Source organism: Pan troglodytes, chromosome X, assembly GCF_028858775.2.
Source record: "Pan troglodytes isolate AG18354 chromosome X, NHGRI_mPanTro3-v2.0_pri, whole genome shotgun sequence".
In the NCBI taxonomy this organism is placed as follows: Eukaryota; Metazoa; Chordata; class Mammalia; order Primates; family Hominidae; genus Pan; species Pan troglodytes.
In genome coordinates, this window is record NC_072421.2 from 150230632 (window position 1) to 150251704 (window position 21073).

At 48.3% G+C, this 21073-nt stretch overlaps 3 protein-coding genes across 9 annotated transcripts; 1 reads left to right on the top strand and 2 right to left on the bottom strand.

Moving 5' to 3' along the window:
- Positions 1-773: 773 nt before the first annotated feature.
- Positions 774-4813, bottom strand: MAGEA2 (MAGE family member A2). 5 transcript variants are annotated; one of them, XM_063803904.1, is made up of 4 exons: positions 4529-4718; positions 3310-3429; positions 2425-2490; positions 774-2344 (listed from the first exon to the last, which is right to left on the bottom strand). In XM_063803904.1, exon 4 carries the CDS (start codon positions 2277-2279, stop codon positions 1335-1337), a length of 945 nt encoding a protein of 314 aa, XP_063659974.1. In that variant the 5' UTR covers positions 2280-2344; positions 2425-2490; positions 3310-3429; positions 4529-4718; the 3' UTR covers positions 774-1334. The 5 variants fall into 5 exon arrangements, with proteins under 5 accessions (XP_063659974.1, XP_016799950.2, XP_063659975.1 ...); XM_016944461.4 differs by having other exon boundaries at positions 775-2344; positions 4704-4813; XM_063803905.1 differs by lacking the exon at positions 3310-3429 and having other exon boundaries at positions 775-2344; positions 4704-4779.
- LOC129138662 (chondrosarcoma-associated gene 2/3 protein) lies at positions 4770-11106 on the top strand. Of its 2 annotated transcripts, none has more exons than XM_063803907.1 (4): positions 4770-4897; positions 6070-6129; positions 9786-10568; positions 10727-11106. In XM_063803907.1, exons 3-4 carry the CDS (start codon positions 10255-10257, stop codon positions 10794-10796), a joined length of 384 nt encoding a protein of 127 aa, XP_063659977.1. In that variant the 5' UTR covers positions 4770-4897; positions 6070-6129; positions 9786-10254; the 3' UTR covers positions 10797-11106. The 2 variants fall into 2 exon arrangements, with proteins under 2 accessions (XP_063659977.1, XP_063659978.1); XM_063803908.1 differs by having other exon boundaries at positions 9786-10517; positions 10727-11103.
- Positions 11107-17052: 5946 nt separating this feature from the next.
- Positions 17053-20642, bottom strand: MAGEA6 (MAGE family member A6). Of its 2 annotated transcripts, none has more exon segments than NM_001328309.1 (3): positions 17053-18644; positions 18725-18790; positions 20584-20642. In NM_001328309.1, a coding segment is annotated over 1 exon segment (957 nt). In that variant the 5' UTR covers positions 18580-18644; positions 18725-18790; positions 20584-20642; the 3' UTR covers positions 17053-17622.
- Between the last annotated feature and the right edge of the window lie 431 nt (positions 20643-21073).

Below are 21073 nucleotides of genomic sequence, written 5' to 3' on the forward strand. Positions count from 1 at the left end.
TTGCCCAGCCAGGTGCAGCTCAAAGCTCCTAGAATGTGAGTCAAACACTAACTCCTTCCCTCTCTCCCAGCTGCTTTCCCATCCAAACCACTATATTCATCCACTTTGTTACCATCCAAAATCTAGCCCGTGCTTACAATTGGTCAAATTGCACTTGAGATAACCTAGTTAGAATGCCTTTTTAATGGAGTCAGCTCTGGCTCTCCCTGCCTGGCAGAAAAGCACCTGGCCAGTGGCTTCTGGGTCACCCTTCCTGGGAAATTCAGCCTTATCGCTCAGGAAACCCTTGCAGATGATGGGTGTCCATCACCTAGATCTTGGGCTGTGTTCAACAGCATTGGGCAAAAACACAGGACACCTTCCATTCCAGCCCCAGGTGGAGATTCCTCTCTCTTCATCCCCATCCTAAAGAAACTGCTCAGGGTAGCATTCCATTCCAGGCTTTTCTCTCACCCTCTGAGAATCTGGCCCTGGACCCACCGGGCATCATTAGAATCAGCTCCTTCAGAAGGAACTGCAGGTTCCCAGATCCCAAATTGCCCCAGCTCAGGGCATTTATACTCACCACTCTCACCTGGAGCCCCACACCCTCACCCCTGTCTTACATTTCCACTACATCCTAGAGGACTTCTCGCCACCTTAATTACATGACTGCAGCTCCTAGACTCTATGACCCTATGGGTAGACGTGAGTCTGACTTACCTTAGAATCCCCACTACTACCAGGGCCTTCCACAGAGCAGATGCTGAGTGAATGGTAAAGAAATGAGCCAGTGAACAGGAAGAATTATTTATTCAGATTTAATTTCTTTTGCATTCTCAAAGAAGCAAAAACATACACATATTTTTAATTTTACATAATAGACTGAGGTATAAGGCAAGAATTAACTATCTTTTAATTTGAGTTCCTTGTATCATGTATTTTACTGCTAATTCGTTCACAATATAAGCAAATACATATTCCACTGCTGTTATTATGTGACAACTCACAAAATGGAATGGATTTCCCAATCTGAATAAAAAACAGGACTCTTACCCCTAAACTATATAAACAGCACTATGTGTGACTACTGTCATTCATAAACTTGGATGTTGAAGTTCATCCAACCATTTGTTAAAAGGGACATTTGAACAATTCCAACAGGAAACAAAGATAAATCTCAAAGTCACCCAACAGAACAGAAACTCACTGCTAAGAATGCTGACTGCTCTCTTCAAAGAGGCAAGAATGGGCCTCATATCACACGAGGCAGTGGAAGCTAATCGATGGGGCCCTGGAAGGTGCACTGGCCCAGACCCCCTCCCACTGGCCCTGGCTGCAACACGTGCTGAGACTCACTCTTCTCCCTCTCTCAAAGCCCATTCATGCAGGGGTGGGTAGGAAATGTGAGGTTCTCCACCCATCTTTAGTGTATGGTGCAGGACTTTCACATAGCTGGTTTCAATGAGGGCCCTTGGACCCCACAGGAACTCGTAGCATGCAGGATCACTGCCGGGCACCTGCCGGTACTCCAGGTAGTTTTCCTGCACCAGATCTTGCATGAGCAGCTTCCTGGGATGTTCGAAGACACTGTCCTCCCCCCCCTCAAACACCTCCAACATACTCAGCTCCTCCCAGATTTTCTCCTCAGGGGCACAGTCGCCCTCTATTGCGATTATGGCCAGGACGATTATCAGGAGGCCTGTCTTGGGCATGATCTGATTGTCGCCCAGCAGGCCATCGTAGGAGAGGCCCAGGCAGGTGACAAGGATGTACAAGTGGCTGATGGGGACCACTTCCACCACCTCGATGCCAAAGACCAGCTGCAAGTACTCGGAGGCTTTGCTGAAGATCACAGGAAAGAAGTCCTGGAAATTTCTGATGACACTCTCCAGCATCTCTGCCTTTGTGACCGGCTCCCTGGCTCGATACTTGAGGAGCAGAAAATGAACCAACTCAACCATCTTCCTACTGATTGCTGCTTGGAACTCGGACTCCAGGTCAGGAAACATTCTTGGCCCCTCCTCTTCTTGGTTGCTGGAGCCCTCATCGGATTGTCTCCAAAGAGTGTAGTTGATGGTAGTCGAGAAGCTGGAGGCTCCCTGAGGACTGTGGGGAGGACTCGGTGAGTCGGCAGCAGGCACCTCCCCCAGGGTAACTTCCACTAGAGTAGAAGAGGAAGAAGCGATCTGCTGCTCCTCAGTAGCAGGAGCCTGCGCACCCACCAGGCCCCGGGCCTCTCCTCGGGCCTCAAGGCCTTCTTCAGGCTTGCAGTGCTGACTCCTCTGCTCAAGAGGCATGATGACTCTGGTCAGGGCAGCAGGCAGGAGTGCGGGCAGGAGCTGGGCAATGAAGACCCACAGGCCTGGGGAGAGAAGGAGCGTGTGTGAGGCCTTAGGTGAGAACTGAACTGAACCTTGGAGGCTCTGACAAAGGCTTACTTACAGATCTTCTCCTTCAATGCTCCTCCAGTGCCTCGGGTCCTACTTGTCAGCCTGTCCCCCTCAGAACCTGAAGGAGGAAGTGGGAGGGCACCTCAGGGTACAGCCGGCCAGCACATGCTGAGGCTGTAGGACTGAGAATAGGGAGGGTGAGGCCAGGCCCTCTGGAGTCCCATTTGTTCTGGGCGGGTGGGGCCCTTGGTGTGCATTCCAGGCAAACCTTCAGTGTTGGCACTGTCTGCGTCCCCTCTGCTCTGTGACCTGAGGACACTGACTGAGACCAAGGCCTCACTGCCTGGTTCCTGGAGCTCCTGATTCCTGGGAGAGGAATGCACGGGCCTTCAGTGTGCAGACTGCAAGCACAGCCACGGATTCCCAGAAGTCTCAGCAGGGTTGGCCAGACTCCGTGAGGTCCCCACTCTACTTGGGTGGAGGGTCCCCTCTGTGCTCACTCAGGGCCCTCACCTTTCTCCTTGTAGGGCCTAATCCCACCCTTTTGCTGGCTTGAGAATCTCTCATGTCAAGAACTCACATCCCTGATATGGTACAGAAGGAGATGAGGGGACCCACATCTGGCCATACATGACCAGGTCCTCCTGCGAAGGACAACGAGAGATGTCCAAATTCATTGGAGTCCAGGTGTCCTGGGTGACGAGTCCGCTTGGTCCTCACGTCCACTCCTGGCAGGGCCTGAGACCCTCCCTCTACTGACCTGACTCCAGCCTCTTCAGACCAAGGCCTCCCCTTCCCTGACATCAAAGATCCCAGGATAATGGAGGGACTTCAGCTGACAGCCCTGCCCAGGGTCTCTGAAGTAACCGCAGGGGCAGGGCAGATTTCTATGGGGCCCCCTGTCTGCATTCTGGCCCAGGGGTACCCTCAATCCTACCTCAGGCTCTCCACCTGGATGCTTGGCAGATCCTAGAACCACTGCATCTGTCGACCAGATGGGGGCCCCTGTGTTGACCTGAGTCACCTTCTGAAAACAAGGTCATCAACTCCCTGAGATCTGGAAACAGAAGTGAGGAGGGGCCACATCCTGTTACCCCCACGTGCGTTGTCCAGGGCTGACCCCTTTGGTTCTAGGGTGAACGTTATGATGGCCTCCTGTGGGTTACTCATCTTTACTCCTGCCAGGGACTGCCCTTTCTCAACCCCCAACCCCCTGAAATGAGCAGACAGCTCCTCTTTACACCAACACCTTATCTCCCTGAGGGTTCCCCAACCTCCTGCCTGTGGTACAAATGAGATTGTCACTTAGGGCCATCCCTGATCAGGTTCCCCCAGAGCTAAGAACAAGGGACGGCCAGACTCTGTGGCATCCCTTCTTTCTGGGCCGGGGGTATCCCCAGTCCTCATGAAGGGGGCACACCTTGGGTCCGGCAGATCCTGGGATTCCTCCCTCTGCTGACCTGAAGTCCCAGCCCTCAGACCACAGCCCTCAACTCTCTGTCACCCTGAAGGTGCAATGAGCACGGGGCACATTCGGCCACTGTGCCCAGGATCCCCCAGCCCAAGGTTGCCACTGATCTGGACTCCAGGGTCCCCTCAGTCCTCCCTCTTCTTCCTCCCCTTGACTCCTCGCAGGGCTGGGCCCCAACCCCCTGCTGAAGTGGGTCTGCATCCCTAGGATTCCCGCGGCTGAATGAAAAGGTGGCTCAGTTTGAGACAGGGGTACAGTGGGCCCCCTGTCCTGGCATGCTGGGTCCCCTAAGGACTCCACTGTCTTCCAGGAGGGCCTGGGCCCTTCCTCTGCATCCCAAAGGCCATACTCACGAGACCCAACCCCTTCCCTCCCTTAGCCGTACATGTGAACGTCAGGATCTGCGTGCTTGGCCACCATTCCCGGAGCTTCCGTGGGTTGATACCAGGGGCAAAGCCCGGATTCTGCCAGGATGGTGGTGGGGGAGGAGATGGGAATGGGGTTTGGGGGTGGGGTTGGTGTTTGAGGGATGGGGATGGGGTTGGTGTTGGGGGATGGGATTGGTAGTGAGGGTAGGGGGTGGGTTGCCCTCAGTCCCCTCTTGGGGTCCTGCCCTTGATTCCTGGCTGAGTCTGGGCCCTGAGCACTTCTAACCAGCCCTGCCCTGGTCACACAAAGCTCTTACGCCAGAGTTCCCTGCGGTTAAAGCGGCGGGGGGTGGCGGGGTGAGGTGGTGGCGACTCAGCCTGAGAAGTCTTCCCCTGCAGGGTGGTCCAGGCCCGGCAGCAGAGGCAGCGCTGGATTATTGGGGGCCCTCTGTCTGGGGCGAGGCCCGCCTCAGTCCTCCCTCGGCGTCTTACCTTGCCTCCTCACGGAGCCTGCGCCTGCTTGCCTCCGCCGACGTCAGGCCGTTGCTCAGGGCGAGAATCTCGCTGTCCTCTGACCCCCCAATGCGCAAGTCAGTGGCGTCACATCCGGGCCCCGTGACTTCCCTGGGTTCACGGCAAGGGTGGAACCGGATTCTGCCTGGATGGGGATCTGGATGGGGGTGGGGGTAAGCATGAAGATGGTGTTGGTGTAGGGGTAGGGATTGGGACGGGGATCCTGAGGCTGTAGGTCCTGGTGGGGTCGGGGGAGTTGGGGGTGGGAGGGGCCTTTGGTCATCCCTCAAGGTCCTGACTTGGATGCCAGGCTGAGTCTGGACCGCCATCCTCTGCCGATTGTGTCTGCTCCCCTCAGACCAAGTCTCTGACTCTGAGTCGGCCCGAAGTGGCATTGGGGGGGAGGGGTGTGCTCGGGGTGAGATCATTGCCAGTGTGTACCAGGGCTGACAAGAGGGGCTGAGCTGGATTCTGTGGTCCCACTATGTGGGTGAGGGTGGATCCTCAGTCCTCACTCAGGAGGGTCCTCTTCCTCACTCCTGGCTGTTTGATGAAGGAATGGGTGGGAGATGCTCTGTTTCTGTCACCTCTGAGCATCTGCGCATCTGTGCATCTGCACCCCTTGTAGAGAATGGCTGCGGGTGCCAGGCCAGGTGCTCCCTGCAGGGCAGGAGCTCCCGCGATGATAGTGACCTCTGGGAGAAGACGCACACCTTCCCACGGGGGCTCCTCCCCAGCCAGAGCTACACTTGGCAAACCTTTGGTCCTAAATGATTTATTCTCTGAATTGAAGAAATACGGTTTACATATCTTCTAAGTATATATGTAGGTAGCAATATATATATTTATTTCTATGAACTAACACCTACCCTTAGTATGCGTGATTCACTCTGATATCCTAGTCTACTTCCATTCCAGTCTTTGTGTTCTGTTGAAAGAATTTTTTTAAAAAACATAATTCCTCTCCCACTATGTTGGTTTCAGGTCGTTATTAGGAGAACTCTGGAGCCATGCTGCCTTAACAAACCCAATTTTCCTGGTGTCCTGCTATTACCTAGGGCTCTTGGCATCGTGTTTTCAGGGGCTGCCTCAGATTGTGCAATGAAGTGAAGTGGAAAATTTAAAACTTTTATCCTACCCATTCTTTCATCTGCCGTCTAGGCAGGCGACAAACCTCCCCAACATCTCTGCCGCTAACCCCCTCCAACAGACACTGCAAGTGTCACACACAAGTACCAGCTCAACACAGTCTCCAGTCTCACTCTGGGCTTTCCCTGTTTTGTTGTGTAGATTTTCTTGCTGATACTGGTTTTTTACTTTCTGTTTCCATTCTATAAATTTACAGGGTTGATTTGGGAAGCAGAGCACAGCAGCCCAAATTTGCTTGTAATGTCGGCGGCTACAGGTAAGGCACTAAATTGTAAATAATTTAAGCTGAGTTTACATTTTTACACTGTTGTGTTCCCCGTGAATGAATATGTTATACTCCTCTATGGATTTCAAGCTCTTTTTTCCTGAATATGTCAGTATACTTCGGTAGTTGCCTCTATAAACAACTTATACATTTTTATTAGACTTCTATTCAGGTAATTCTTGGATTTTGTTGCTATTGCAAATGGCATATTGCCTATCAATTGTTGTAGTTAGTTATTGCTTTCGTGAGGTGAAGATTTTGATTTTGCTGTTGTAATCTGTTGCACACCTCGTTCTGAAGGCCGATGCACTTGAATATTCCGCATACCTTTTCCTTTGAATTTTCAAGATCGATAATGGTATTATCACTAAACATTACATGTTTTTCCAATGTTCATACCACTCACTCATTTCGGTACTTACAGCTCTTTGTGTCTCAATCCTGATTTCAAATGTAGAGATAATAGGCTACATCTACTTCTCGTTCCTGACTTGAATGATAATTCTTCGAACATTTGACATTTAAGTATGTTTGCTGTTGATTTTAGGAAATGGAAGCTCTCTTTCAGTATAGGTTGCCTAAATATTTTCTTTTTTTACCATGAATTCATATTAAATTTATTTAAAAAGCTTTTTCTGTACCCGTTGGCAGGATCAAATTTTTTTCTCTTCCATTTTGTATGTAAGGAATCACAATGAAACAGATGTTTTTTCTAATGTTAAATCATATTTTATTTCCTTGGGCAGAGCCTGTTTATTCGTTTAATGTACTACTAATTTATGTAGGATATTTACTGCTGTGTAAGAGAGCTTACTTGATGTGTTCTTTTTCCATCAGGGGAGGTATGTGGTCCTCATCTGGTTTTTAAATCCAGGAGGGCTAGCCTGGGAGAATGAACTGAACAATTGTCAGTCTTTTGTATGTTCTGGAAGAGTTGATATAAGGTGGTGGTTAGTTTTCCCTGATCATTTGGTAAAATTGGCCTCCAAAGCTGTCTAACCTGGAATGTTTGAGGGTGGCTTGAGCTTTGAATATTGTACAGTTTCTGTTGTATAGTTAAAGTTTTCTTTTCCTCTTTGGATCAGTTTGGTTACTGATTTATTTTATTTCTACAAAGTGGTCAGTTTCATTTAGAATTTCACTTTTAATGGCATATTTATGATAAAAAAAGTTTTATTAGGGAAAGCCTTCACACATACAGAATAACAGGAACGAATATAATGAACCCAGGATACTTGATACCGAGCATGAACATCTTTAAATACACAGCAAATCTGGTTCCAGTTAAACACTCGCCTACCTGCATATCAGCTGCTGGAATAACGTGGAGTAAATCTAAGGCATTAGACCATTTCATCTCTAAATAACTTAATACGCATTTTTAAAAGATAAGGATTTTTTTAAAACAAAAAGCCGATAGTTTTCATATCTAAAAAATTAAATAAATGATTATCAAATGTTCAACTATTTTACACACTTATCTGGCCAACTTAAACTTTATAAAATATATATTTCTTTGATGGAGTACAAAATGTGTTAACTTTTCCCCCCACTTGCTTCATTGTGGTGCTTTCATATATCTATTATACAGCTAGGTGTGTGTGTGTGTGTGTGTGGAACATTCTACCTGCCGTCCCGTGATTCTCCAACCTCTTAAGTTACTTTTAAACTTCACATACATTAAGCTTCACTCTTTGTGCTGTAAAGATCTATGGGTTTTGACAAATGCCTCGTGCCATTGTCTTAGTCCGTTTGGGCTCCCATAACAAAAATAGTGTAGACTGGGTGGCTTATAGACAATGCAACTTTATTTCTCACATTCTGGAGGTTGGGAAGTCCAAGATCAAGGTGCTGGCAGATTTCATGTCTGGTGGAGTCCTGCTCCCTAGTTCATAGACAGCCGCCTTTTCCCTAGATCCTCACATGCAAGAAGGGATAAGGGATCTCCGTGGAGTCTGTTTTATAAAAACACTAATCCCATTCATGAGGACTCTGCTCTCATGATCTAGTCATTCTCCAAATACCCCACCTTCTGCCTAATACCATCACCTTGGTAATTCAGCAGATGAATTTTGTGGCAACACAAATATTCAGACCAAAGCAAGCATGGAACCACCATTGCAGTATTATGCATACCAGTTTCACTGCCCTGATAAATTCCCTTGTGCTTGTCGGATAAACCCCATGGCCACCACTGATAGGTTTTTCATCTTTATAATTTTGCATTTTCCAGAATGTCATATAAATAGAATCTTATACTATGTAGCCTTTTTAGACTGGTTTCTTTCACTTAGCATAATGAACTGAAGAGTCATGTATAACTTTGTGTGGCTTGGAACTTATTCCTTTTCATTGAGGAGTAGTAGTATCAATGTCTGGATATATATATATATATATATATATATATATATATATATATATATCCATTCACCAAATGAAATACATTTTGGATGCTTCTATTTTTGGTGATTATGAAATAAGCTATTGTATACATTCATATACAAATTTTTATGTAGACATAAGTTTTCAAATCAATTGGGTAAATTGATTGAGTATGGCTGCTGAATCTTGTGCTAAGTCTATTTTCATTTTTTTAAGAAAACGCCAAACTGCCTTCCAAAGTGGCTGTGCCATTTTGCATTTCTACCAGCAATGAAGGAGAGTTTCTGTTGCTCCACATCTTCACTGGCAGTTGTTCTTGGTCTTGTATTCTTTGTTTTGGTTTTCTATGGATTTTGGACATTCTGATAGGTGTGTAGTGGTATCCCATTTTAGTACACAATTATCCAATGCCAAAGGGTGCTCAGTACTTTTATTATGCTTATTTGCCATGTGTATGTCTTCTTTTGTGTAGTGTGTGTTCAGATCTTTGACTATTTTCATTTTTTCTATCATTGAGCTTTAGGAATTCGCATATATTGTAGAGACAAGTTCTTTATCACATATGTGTACCGCAGATGTTTTCTGCTAGCCTGTGGCTTCTGTTTTCATTCTCTTAACATTGTCCTTTGAAGAGCATAAGATTTTTATTTTAATAAAATCAACTTGGCAAATTTTTCTTTCCTTGATCATGCTTTTGGTGTTGAATTTAAAAACTCATCACCAAACTCAAAGTTATGTGGATTTTCTCTTATGTTTTCTTATAGAGGTTGTATTGTTTTTGCATTTTTCATTAGACCTATGATGTATCTTGAGTTAGTTTTCATGGAATATGTAAGGATATGTCCAGGTTATTATAATTTGTGTATAGGTGTCTAATTGTTCAGGCACCTTTTGTTGGCAAACCTGTACTTTCACCATTATTGCCTTTGTTGTGAATCACCTGACTATATGCGTGCAGGTCTATTTCTGAGCTCTATTCTGTTTTATTAATCTGTGTGTCTATTCTTTGCTAATGCTTATGTCCTCCACCAAATTCATATTTTGAAGCCCTCAGCCCCAGGGTGTCTGTATTTGGAGATGAGGCTTCTAGGGAAGTGATTAATGTTAAAAGAGGCCATAAGGGTGGGACCTTGATCCCATAGAATTAGTTTGGTTATAAGAAGGGAGAAGAGACAGAAGAAAGTACTTTTGTGCCTACATGACCTTTCTCTCTCTCTCTCTCTCTCTCTCTCTCTTTCTTTCTCTCTCTCTCTGCACATGCACAGAGGAAAGGCCAAGAATGGACAGATTAATAAAGGGCCATCTACAAGCCACGAATAAGGCCATCACCAGAAGCCAACCCCGCCAGTCCTTGATCTAGGACTTCCAGACTTCAAAACTGTGAAAAAAATAAAATAAATTTCTGTTGTTTTAGCTACTCAGTCAATGGCATTTTGTTATGGCAGCCTGAGCTGACTTAAGACATAACTTCAGGTGACACAATTTTTTTTTTTGTTTCCTCCTAGAAAAAAAAAAAAAGTAATTTTGACACTTAAAGTCTGTAGTTCATTTTGAGTTACATTTCTGTACGGTGCAAGATATTTGCAGTGGCTAGTATTATGTGTCAACTTGTCTAGGCTATACTGCTCAGCTGTGTGGTCAAACAGTAGTCTAGATGTTGCTGTGAAGGTATTTTGTAGATGTGATCAACATTTACCATCAGTTGACTTTAAGTAAAGCAGTTTAACTTCCATAATGTGGATAGGCCTCATCCAATTAGTTGAAGGTGTTAAGAGAAAAGACCAAGGTTTCTTGGAAAAGGAATTCTCCCACAAGACTAACATAATAATGTCGTGTGAGTTTCTAGCCTGCTGGCCTGCCTTCACTGTCCTGGGGGACGCTCGGGGAGACCAGGTGGACTGGAGTAGACTGTTGAGAGACACTGGTCTGGTGAAGATGTCCAGGAAACCACGAGCCTCCAGCCCATTGTCCAACAACCACCCACCAACACCAAAGAGGCGAGGAAGTGGAAGGCATCCTCTCAACCCTGGCCCAGAAGCCCTATCAAAGTGAACGGCCCACCCAAGCTCTGACTCCTACCCTGTCCTCCCCTGGCACAACCCCCACCCCAGTCTGCACCATTTCTCTATGAAGCCCCTGTTCTCACCCCTCCTCCATCCTCTTCCCCAAACCAGTGCCCTCCTGTGATCTCCCTGTTTCCTTCCAGGTTCCCAAGACAACCCGGAAGGGAAAAGGGACCCATCAAGGAAGTTCCAGGAACAAAAGCCTCTCCCTAAAAGACCACCGCTTCAAAAAAACCTGAGGAATGGAGTGGGCCAACACTATCCAGCCACTCTGACCAGCCGAACGAGGAACTCAATCAAAATGAGCCATAGCGGGACCACAAGGGCAAGGAGACCACCACCTTCTACAGTCTCTCTTCGGGCAGCCAGTAATTCCCGGGCAAGGCCAGAGACTTCAAGTCTATCTGAAAAGTCTCCAGAGGTCTAACCCCAGATAAATAGCCAACAGGGTGTAAAGTACATTTTACACCCCAAAGGGTGTGCCCCATGGTGATGAAAATAAAGTGAACATGTTGCAAAATGATGTGTGTGTCTGTGTGTCTCAAATGGTAGGGGTAGGGAGTAAGGGGAAAGAGGTAGGAGTGTGGGAAGGGAGGGGGGCATCCTCTACAATTTCTCTAATTCAACTTGCTCTTCGTTCTTTGGTTTCCTAGGGTGAAACTTTTGGTTATTGATTTTAGATTTCATTTTCTAATATAAACATTTAAAATATGCTATATATTTCCCTCAAGGACACACTTTAGCAGAATCCCACTTTTTGTATGTACATTTTTACTTTCATTCAACTTAATGTATTTTTAAAATTCTCCTGAGACTCCCTCTTTGACCCATAGGTTATATAGGAGCATATTTTAAAATTTCCAATATTTGGGCATTTTTCAGATATCTTGGTGTTTGGTTTTGAGTTTAATTATATTATGGCCTAAGAAGAGGCTATCTATTATTTCTATTCTTTTCAATTTGTAAGCTTTGTTTGATGGCCCAGAATACCATCTATCTTGGGAGATATTTCATGCACACTTGAGAGGATTGTTTATTCTGCTATTGTTGAATGCGGTGCTTTTCTTATTGTTTTATTTAGTCAGAGTAGTTAATGGTGCTTTTCAGGTCATCTATATCCTTCCTGGTTTTCTGCTTACTTTTTCTCCTAAGTACTGAGAAACAAATCAAAGAGTTTTGAGAAATGTTTAGTCCCATGAAACCACAACCACAGTGAAGGTGAAAAATATATTCATCCTCCCCAAAAGTTTCTTCCTGTCTTCTTGCTGTCAAACCATCCCTTCAGTAGAAGTGATCCAAGGTGAGCAGAAGTGAGCATCCGCTGACCATGACCATTTTCCCTACTAACAGAGGCAGGTAGGCACAGAGAGCAGCAGTTGCTTTCACACACAGGCAGCATCCAGGAAGAAAACCAGATCGATAGTGTCATAGAAGGAGAGCTTTCTGGCCTGGACACAGGCTGTCGCTCCTTTTCTTGCACACTGCCACTCCCCAAGTCTGGCTCTGCCTTCCTGGCTTCCCTGGCTCAGATGGGCGATTCACACCTCCTCACCATCTCCCCCGACTCCCTACAGACTGAATTAAGGGCCTTGCCACTTTCTATTGTTTTGTTGACTTGGTGTTTCCTCAGCATATATTGAATAAAAGTTTTCTGTAGGAATCAATAAGTGCATGAAATGAATGAAATCACCAGGCATGGGAATTCTTTGATTCAAATTATGGAGTCTGCCCTTCCTGGGCCTCCTGCCTACATGAAGAAACCCACAGTTCCTTCACCTGTGCTCACTTGAGTTCAGAAACCCTGTGGAAACTACCACGGAGAGGGTCACTGCAGACGCCTTCTCCCCAGGCCCAAACACTGTCATGGAGGTGAGGATGCTCCCAACAGGATGCTTCCTGTATTGGACCCCACACGTCCCCATCAGTTTAACAAGGAAAGCTGCCACCTGCACTGCCTTGCCATACAACCTGCTCACGTACACACCTTGGTCCAGCCCCCTACCCCAGACACTGTCAGCTGGCAACATACGCCAGCGGTCACTGCCCTAGGACACCTGTCCCGTTCTGTGCCAAGGGTTCAGAAGCCACAGAAGGCTATCTGAGACACAGTCGCCAACTGGAACATTTTCAAGGCACGTCCACAGCCAATCCTTCATCTGCAGAGTCTGAGCTGACTAGTCCCAGGGCACTCTTCCTCCCATTTCTCCTCCATGCAGCCCCACTGCCCCTTTCAACTGCTCATGGGCATTCCTGGCCTGTCTCGGCAGTTGGTCATCAGTCAGCAACCCACTCACATAGCCCAGCCTCTATAGAAGGTCCCCGGGGGATAAAACACCAGCCCCCAGCAGGCATGAAGACAGTTCCCACATCTGGGACGCTGGTGAAGGTACAAAGGACCACTGGAGTGTTCAAGAGAGGTAGCTGGCCCAGAATGACGCAGGGAGTCAGCCAAGCTCTTCCTGAGAGAGGGAAGGGGATTCTGAGGGCGGGAAGATTGACCAGCACAGCCCTGGTGCATTCAGCCAACACTCAGATCACAGGGCCCCCTCCAGCTGGTGATGATGTTGCCGGGATTTCCCAACTCTATTCCTATTCATTGTCCTGTCCTCCCTCCTCCCTTCCCCCTTCTCTCCCTCAGGCCCCTGACCCCACCGGCCTGAAGTCTGGATTTAGAGCTCGGAGTGCCAGCCTGCCTGGGGCTCTGTGGACTTGGTTTCGCATGTGGTCTCTCTCATGGACGCTAGCAACGGCTCTCCCCAGGATCCTCCCTGGATCGTCCCTCACGGGCTGAGGGTCTCCTGTCTGCTCTCTTTACCTGGCTCCTCTTCAGTCTGACCAAATCCTTCTCAAAGCAGAGAAGAAATGTCCTGTCCACATTTCAGAATTTTAAATCAATTGTGATTTTTATGAGAATTTGAATTGGTATAGCATTTTTGTAATAACATTTTAGAAATATTTTAAATGTTAAACTATTTTCACCCTTTCACTTTAACCCAATGTCCATGTTAATATATCCTTCTTATAAGAAAACCATGTTTGCCTAAAAATTCATATTCAGAGATGTTGATTTTATTGTAGTTACCATACAGCAAATGGGAAACAACTTATATGTCCATTAGGAAGAAAGAGTTTAATTAATTGTGGTGCATGTCTACTTCAGAATTATAGAAAGTGGTTTCAAAAGTGAGAAAGATCGATCTATCTATCTATCTATCTATCTATCTATCTATCTATCTATCTATCATCTATCTACTGTTGTGGAAAGATCCTACATCCATTTTATAAAGTGATAAAAGAATATCAATATGTATATCATTGTTCTTGTATATTAAATTAAAACAATATATTGTTATAGTTTATCTGTCAGTGAGAAGCCTAGAGTCAGCAGTAAAATAATATACAACACCGTTAATTGTGGTGACCTCTGAGGGGGCGGTGGGGGTGGTGGCCGTTGTTAAATGTGGAGGAGATTTGTAAAGGGGAAAATTGTGAATTATCTACATTTCTATAATTTTTGCAATAAGAATATGTACAATACTACATTTTAAATTAAAAAAAATTAAACCTGACAAACAGAAATACTAGCCATGTCAGTTTAAGTAACTGCTAGCCATTGCAACAGAACAACCATGAATGGCTTGCCACAACACAAGTTTATTTTATGTGCAAATAAGTTCTGATGCAGTTTGCCAGGGGCTCTCCACTCTCACGGGACCCAGGAATCCAAGCTGCTTCCACCTTGTGATTCCACCAGCTCAAGATGAAGCTGCCATGTTTGCTAGTGAAAGCGGAGACAAAGCGTGGAAATGGCACACTGGCTCCCACATGCCTGGATGTGACAAACAATGCTTCTGCTCCTATATTGGTATAAAGGAAATGTCACGTGACCCATCCTAACTGCAAGGACTTTACTGTTCCCATGTGTCCAGGAATGAGACAGAGACAAAATGTGTGTGAGTACTATACCCTCCCCCATAAACTGTTACATAGTAGGTGCTCAACAAAAACAACGGTGATTCTTTGGTATTACACTACCCTTCTCATTTCTAGGAGGAGTTTCTGAGAAGGCCAAATTTGCCGTGACATTCTCCAACTTTTTCCAGTGTCAAATATGTAACTGATGTTTTCAAATATACGATCACAACTAACTGCCCAAGAATCTTGAAAGTCTCGGCGAGAAGGCTTCCCTTTGCAATACCCTTTAATCCTTAGTAGGCTGAGCACTTTTCCTCCATTCGATTCCCGGTCAAAATGTTAACCTGTGAATTTCTGCTACCCTCCACAAGCCTGAACACCTCTCGAGTGCCTGTAGGCACAATAAAGGCCAGTATTTTCCCGTGGAGCAGGTAAACAGACAAGAAACAGAAGGCTGCTTAATTATTCCTCTTTCATTAGAGTTGACATGTTTTCAAGGAATCGTTTTTAGACTTCTGGAGGACTCCAGAAATTTAGGAATTCAGCCTCAGTAAGTAGATGTTTGTTCCACTGGGATTTCCCAAGGTTTTTCTCATCTAGTACTCATGAGGGATGGTTTGCTCTTTGACCATTTATCTGTGCATGTATTCAGAGGCGAATTCCAAAAGGACGCCCTGTGAAAGTCTGATTTCAGGTATCAAGGTGGTTCCAAATCCCTCTAACTTCAGGGTGACATCACACAAGAACCGTTAGATAATATGGCGAAACAGAGCACTCAGCCCTTTCAGAAAACAATTAGAGAGTGTGTTGAAGACAACCGGAGTGGTAACCAGGTGTCTAAACATCACTGTCCCCATGTGAATTTTTATATCAAAAGGATTGTTGATATCATATGGCTTCCTGGGTGAGAGACGGGACAGCCAGAGGACTTCTACTGTGAGAAGGAATGCTCCCTGTCAGGAGGTGAGCAGGGGATTCTGGGCTGTTCTGTGGGGACCAGTGAGGAGCTGATCAGCAGGCCCTATAGGTTCCGGAGTCAGACAGGACACATGGAAGTGACCCGGGGAAATGTGCTGTAATTCTGAAAGTGCTGGGGCTGGACAGAAATGAACACATCTTGCCAGTGTCAGCTCTCACGGAACCCAGCGCACACCAGCCCCAAATGGTGTTTGATTCTCATTGTCGCGTTCTCCAGGCCTGCTTTATTACGCTGGCCTCGAGGTCCTTCTTTTTGTCACCTGAGAGACATGGCGCAGTGCTGAGAAGAAAATGAAGCACCTGTCAGGAGGTCAGCCTCGGGCTGAGAAAAGTGGGAACAGCATGGGCTCTAAAGGAATTCAGAACAGGGGTCAGGTTCTGCCCTGTTCCTCACTAGCCACGTGATCCTGGGAAATACCCAGGAAATACCCTGTTTTTATATCCCAATTCACACACCCTGTGAGCCTTGGATTCTTCATCTGTAAGCAGATGTGATAAGGACTGTCTAGTAGGACAGTCGGAGTGTATGCAACGCAGGTGAAGCACCTGACTCCGGGCCTGGTATAAATTAGAAGTTTAACAAATGGCGGATGGCTGTTATTTCCAATATTTTTTAACCCGAGGCCCTAACACTCCGGGATTTTGTTGTTGCTGTCGTTGTTCTCCAGGACTTACCAGAGAATACACAGCTCAATAGGACATGGAATAATTAGCCCCAAACAGAAGCTTCTTCCATAAAATTCAGTTAAGTATTTCCTCTCAGAGAATGCACTTCAAAATTTGGGTGTGCAGGAGTTTTGCCCAGCCAGGTGCAGCTCAGAGCTCCTACAATCTGCGTCAAAAGACCAACTGCTTCTCTCTCTCCCAGCTGCTTTCCCACCGAAACCACCATTTTCATCCATTTTGTTACCATCCAAAATCTAGCCCGTGCTTACAGTTGGTCAAATTGCACTTGAGATAACCTCGTTAGAATGCCTTTTTAATGGAGTCACCTCTGCCTCTCCCTGCCCGGCAGAAAAGCACCTGGCCAGGGGCTTCTGGGCCACCCTTCCTGGGAAATTCAGCCTTATCGCTCAGGAAACCCTTGCAGATGATGGATGTCCATCACCTAGATCTTGGACTGCGTTCAACAGCAGTGGGACAAAAGCAGACGACACCTTCCATTCCTGCCTGAGGTAGAGATTCCTCTCTGTTCATCCCCCATTCGAAAGAAACTGCTCAGAGTTGCTTTCCATTCCAGGCTTTTCTCCCACACTCTGAGAATCTGGCTCTGGGCCCACCCAGTTTCATTAGAGTCAGCTCCTTCAGAAGGAACTGAAGTTTCCCAAAGCCCAAAATGCCCCAGCTCAGGGCACTGACACTCCACTACTCTCACCCGGAGCGCCACACCCTCACCCCTCTCTTACATTTCCTCTACATCTTACAGGACTTCTCACCACCTTAATTATATGACTGCAGGTCCTAGGCTCTACAGCCCTATGGGTAGGCGTGAGTCTGGCTTACCTTAGCATCCCCACTACTAACCCAGGGCCTCCCACAGAGCAGATGCTGAGTGAACGGAAAAGAAACGAGCCAGTGAAGAGGAAGAATTATTTATTCAGATTTAATTTCGCTTGCATTCTCAAAGAAGTCAAGGAAATCCTGGTTTGCATATTTGTTTAATTTTACAGAATAGATTGAGGTACAAGGCAAGAATCAACTATCTTTTGATTTCTTGAGTTACCTCATGTATGCTATTGCTAATTCGCTCACAATTTTAAGCAAATACTTTTTCCACTGCTATTATTATGTCACAATTCACAAAATGGAATGGATTTCCCAATCTGAATAAAAAACAAGACTCTTACTCCTAAACTATATAAACAGCACTATGTGTGACTACTGTCATTCATAAACCTGGGTGCTGACGCTCATTCAACCATCCGTTAAAAGGAACATTTGAAGAACTCCAACAGGAAACAAAGAACAATCACAAAGTCATCCAACAGAATAGAAACCCACTACTAAGAATGCTAACTGCTCGCTTCAAAGAGTGAAGAATGGGCCTCACGTCACAGGAGGCAGTGGAAACTAACGGATGGGGCCCCGGAAGGTGCACTGGCCCAGACCCCCTCCCACTGGCCCCGGCTGCAACTCGTGCTCAGACTCACTCTTCCCCCTCTCTCAAAACCCACTCATGCAGGGGTGGGTAGGAAATGGGAGGTGCTCCACTGATCTTTAGCATATGGTGCAGGACTTTCACATAGCTGGTTTCAACGAGGGCCCTTGGACCCCACAGGAACTCATAGCATGTAGGATCACTGCCGGGGACCTGCCGGTACTCCAGGTAGTTTTCCTGCACGAAATGTTGGGTGAGCAGCTTCTTGGGATCCCCCAAGATACTCTCTTCCCTCCCCTCAAACACCTCTAACACACTCAGCTCCTCCCAGATTTTCTCCTCAGGGGCACAGTCGCCCTCTCTTGCGATTATGGCCAGGACGATTATCAGGAAGCCTGTCTTGGGCATGATCTGATTGTCACCCAGCAGGCCATCGTAGGAGAGGCCCAGGCAGGTGGCAAAGATGTACAAGTGGCCGATGGCGTCCACTTCCATCAGCTCGATGCCAAAGACCAGCTCCAAGGAATTGGAAGCTTTGCTGAAGATCACAGGAAAGAAGTACTGCCAATTTCCGACGACACTCCCCAGCATTTCTGCCTTTGTGACCGGCTCCCTGGCTCGATACTTGAGGAGCAGAAAATGAACCAACTCAGCCACCTTCCTACTGAGTGCTGCTTGGAACTCGGACTCCTGGTCAGGGAAGGTGCTTGGCCCCTCCTCTTCTTGGTTGCTGGAGCCCTCATAGGATTGGCTCGAGAGAGGGTAGTTCATGGTAGTGGGGAGGCTGGAGGCTCCCTGAGGACTCTGGGGAGGATCTGGTGACTCGGCAGCAGGCACCTCCCCCAGGGTGACTTCAACTAGAGTAGAAGAGGAGGAGGCAGCCTCCTGCTCCTCAGTAGCAGGAGCCTGCGCACCCACCAGGCCCACGGCCTCTCCTCGGGCCTCTCCTCGGGCCTCAAGGCCTTCTTCAGGCTTGCAGTGCTGACTCCTCTGCTCAAGGGGCATGATGACTCTGGTCAGGGCAGCAGGCGGGAGTGTGGGCAGGAGCTGGGCAATGGAGACCCACAGGCCTGGGGAGAGAGGGAGCGTGTGAGAGACCTCAGCTGAGTACTGAACTGAACCTTGGAGGCTCTAAGAAAGGCTTACTTACAGATCTTCTCCTTCAGTGCTCCTCCGGGGGCCTCTGGTCCTCCACGTCAGCCTGTCCCCTCAGAACCTGAAGGAGGAAGTGAGAGGGCACCTCAGGGTACAGCTGGCCAGTGCATGCTGAGGCTGCAGGACTGAAAGTATTGAGGGTGAGGCCAGGCGCTCTGGAGTCCATGTGTTCTGGGGCAGGTGGGGCCCTTGGTTTGAATCCAAGGCAAACCTTTACCGTTGGCACTATCTGAGCCCCCTCTACTCTGTGACCTGAGGACACTGCCTCAGACCAAGTCCTCACTGCCTTGTTCCTGGAGCTCCTGATTCCTGGGAGAGGAATCCACGGGCCCCCAATGTGCAGACAGCAAACGCAGCCACGGATTCCCAGAACTGTCAGGAGGGTTGGCCAGACTCTGTGAGGTCCCCACTCTACTGGGGTGGAGGATCCCCTCTGTGCTCACTCAGGGCCCTCACCTTTCTCCTTATAGGGCCTAATCCCTCCCTTCTGCTGGCCTGAGAATCTCTCATGTCAAGAACTCACATACCTGATATGGTACAGAAAAACATGAGGGGACCCACATCTGGCCATACATTCCCAGGTCCTCCCGGAAAGGACAACGAGAAATGTCCAAATTTATTGAAGTCCATGTACCCTGGGTGAGGAGACTGCTTGGTCCTCACCTCCACTCCTAGTAGGGTCTGAGAGCCTCCCTCTACTGCCCTGAGTGCAGCCCCCTCAGACCAAGGCTTCCCCTTCCCTGACATCAATTATCCCAGGATAATGGAGGGACCTCAGCTGACAGCCCTGCCCAGGCTCTCTGAGGTAACCGCAGGGGCAGGGCAGATTTTTATGGGGCCCCCAGTCCGCATTCTGTCCCAGGGGTACCCTCAATCCTCCCTCAGGCTCTTCACCTGGATGCTTGGCAGTTCCTAGGACCACTGCATCTGTCCACCAGATAGGGGCCCCTTGGGGGTACACCTTGGGCCCTGCAGATCCTGGGATTCCTCCCTCTGCTGACCTGAAGTCCCACTCTTCAGACCACAGCCCTCAACTCTCTTGTCACCCTGAAGGCGCAATGCGCACAGAGCACATTTGGCCACTGTGCCCAGCATCCCCCAGCCCAAGGTTGCCACTGATCTGGACTCCAAGGTCCCCTCAGTCCTCCCTCTTCTTCCTCCCCATGACTCCTCGCAGGGCTGGGCCCCAACCCCCTGCTGAAGTGGATCTGCATCCCTAGGATTCCCGTAGCCGAATGAAAAGGTGCCTCAGTTTGAGACAGGGGTACAGTGGGCCCCCTGTCCTGGCATGCTGGGTCCCCTCAGGACTCCATTGTCTTCCAGGAGGGCCTGGGCCCTTTCGCTGCCTCCCAACGGCCATACTCGCGATACCGAACCCCTTCCCTCCCTTAGCCGTAGATGTGAACCTCAGGACTCACGTGCCTGGCCGCCATTCCCGGAGCTTCCGTGACTTGATACCAGGGGCAAAGCCCGGATTCTGCCAGGATAGGGGTGGGGGTGGGGATGGGAATGGGGAATGGGGGATGGGGGTGGGGTTGGTGTTGGGGGACGGGAATGGTGGTGAGGGTGGTGGTTAGGCTGCCCTCAGTTCCCTCTCGGGGTCCTGACCTTGATTCCTGCCACAGCGTGGGCCCTGACCTCTTCTAACCAGCCCTGCCCTGGCCACATTAAGCTCTGTCCCCAGAGTTCCCTGCGGTTAAAGCGGCGGGGGGTCGGCGGGGTGAGGTACTGGTGACCCAGCCTGGAAGTCTTCCCCTTCGGGGTGGCCCATGCCCGGCAGCAGAGGCAGCACTGGATTATTTGAGGCCCTCTGTCTGAGGTGAGGCCCGCCTCAGTCCTCCCTCAGCGTCTTACCTTGCCTCCTCACCGAGCCTGGGCCGGCTTCCCTCCGCCGACGTCAGGCCGTTGCTCGTTGCTCAGGGCGAGAATCTCGCGGTCTTCTGACCTCCAATGCGCAAGTCAGTGGCGTCACATCCTGGCAACGGTACTACCCTGGGTTCCGGGCAGGGGTGGAACTGGATTCTGCCTGGATGGGGATCGGATGGGGGTGGAGGTAAGCATGAAGATGGTGATGGGACAAGGGGTAAGGATTGGGACGGGGATCCTGAGGCTGTAGATCCTGGTGGGGTCGGGGGAGTTGGGGGTGGGCGGGGCCTTCGGTCATCCCTCAGGGTCCTGAAGTTGATGCCTGGCTGAGCCTGGACCGCCATCCTCTGCAGATTGCTTCTGCGCCCCTCAGACCAAGTCTCTGACTCTGAGTCCCCCTGAAGTGGCATTGGGGGAAGGGGTGTGGTCTGGGTGACATCATTGCCTGCGTTTACCAGGGCTGACAAGAGGGGCTGAG

Bases quoted from the DNA above. Each gene is read 5' to 3' on its own strand.
- LOC129138662 (XM_063803907.1), top strand. From the start codon at position 10,255: ATGTGGATAGGCCTCATCCAATTAGTTGAAGGTGTTAAGAGAAAAGAC. The intron at 10,569-10,726 runs GTGAACGGCCCA...GTTTCCTTCCAG, and splicing joins GGCCCAGAAGCCCTATCAAA to GTTCCCAAGACAACCCGGAA.
- MAGEA2 (XM_063803904.1), bottom strand. From the start codon at position 2,279: ATGCCTCTTGAGCAGAGGAGTCAGCACTGCAAGCCTGAAGAAGGCCTT.
- MAGEA6 (XM_063803771.1), bottom strand. From the start codon at position 18,579: ATGCCCCTTGAGCAGAGGAGTCAGCACTGCAAGCCTGAAGAAGGCCTT.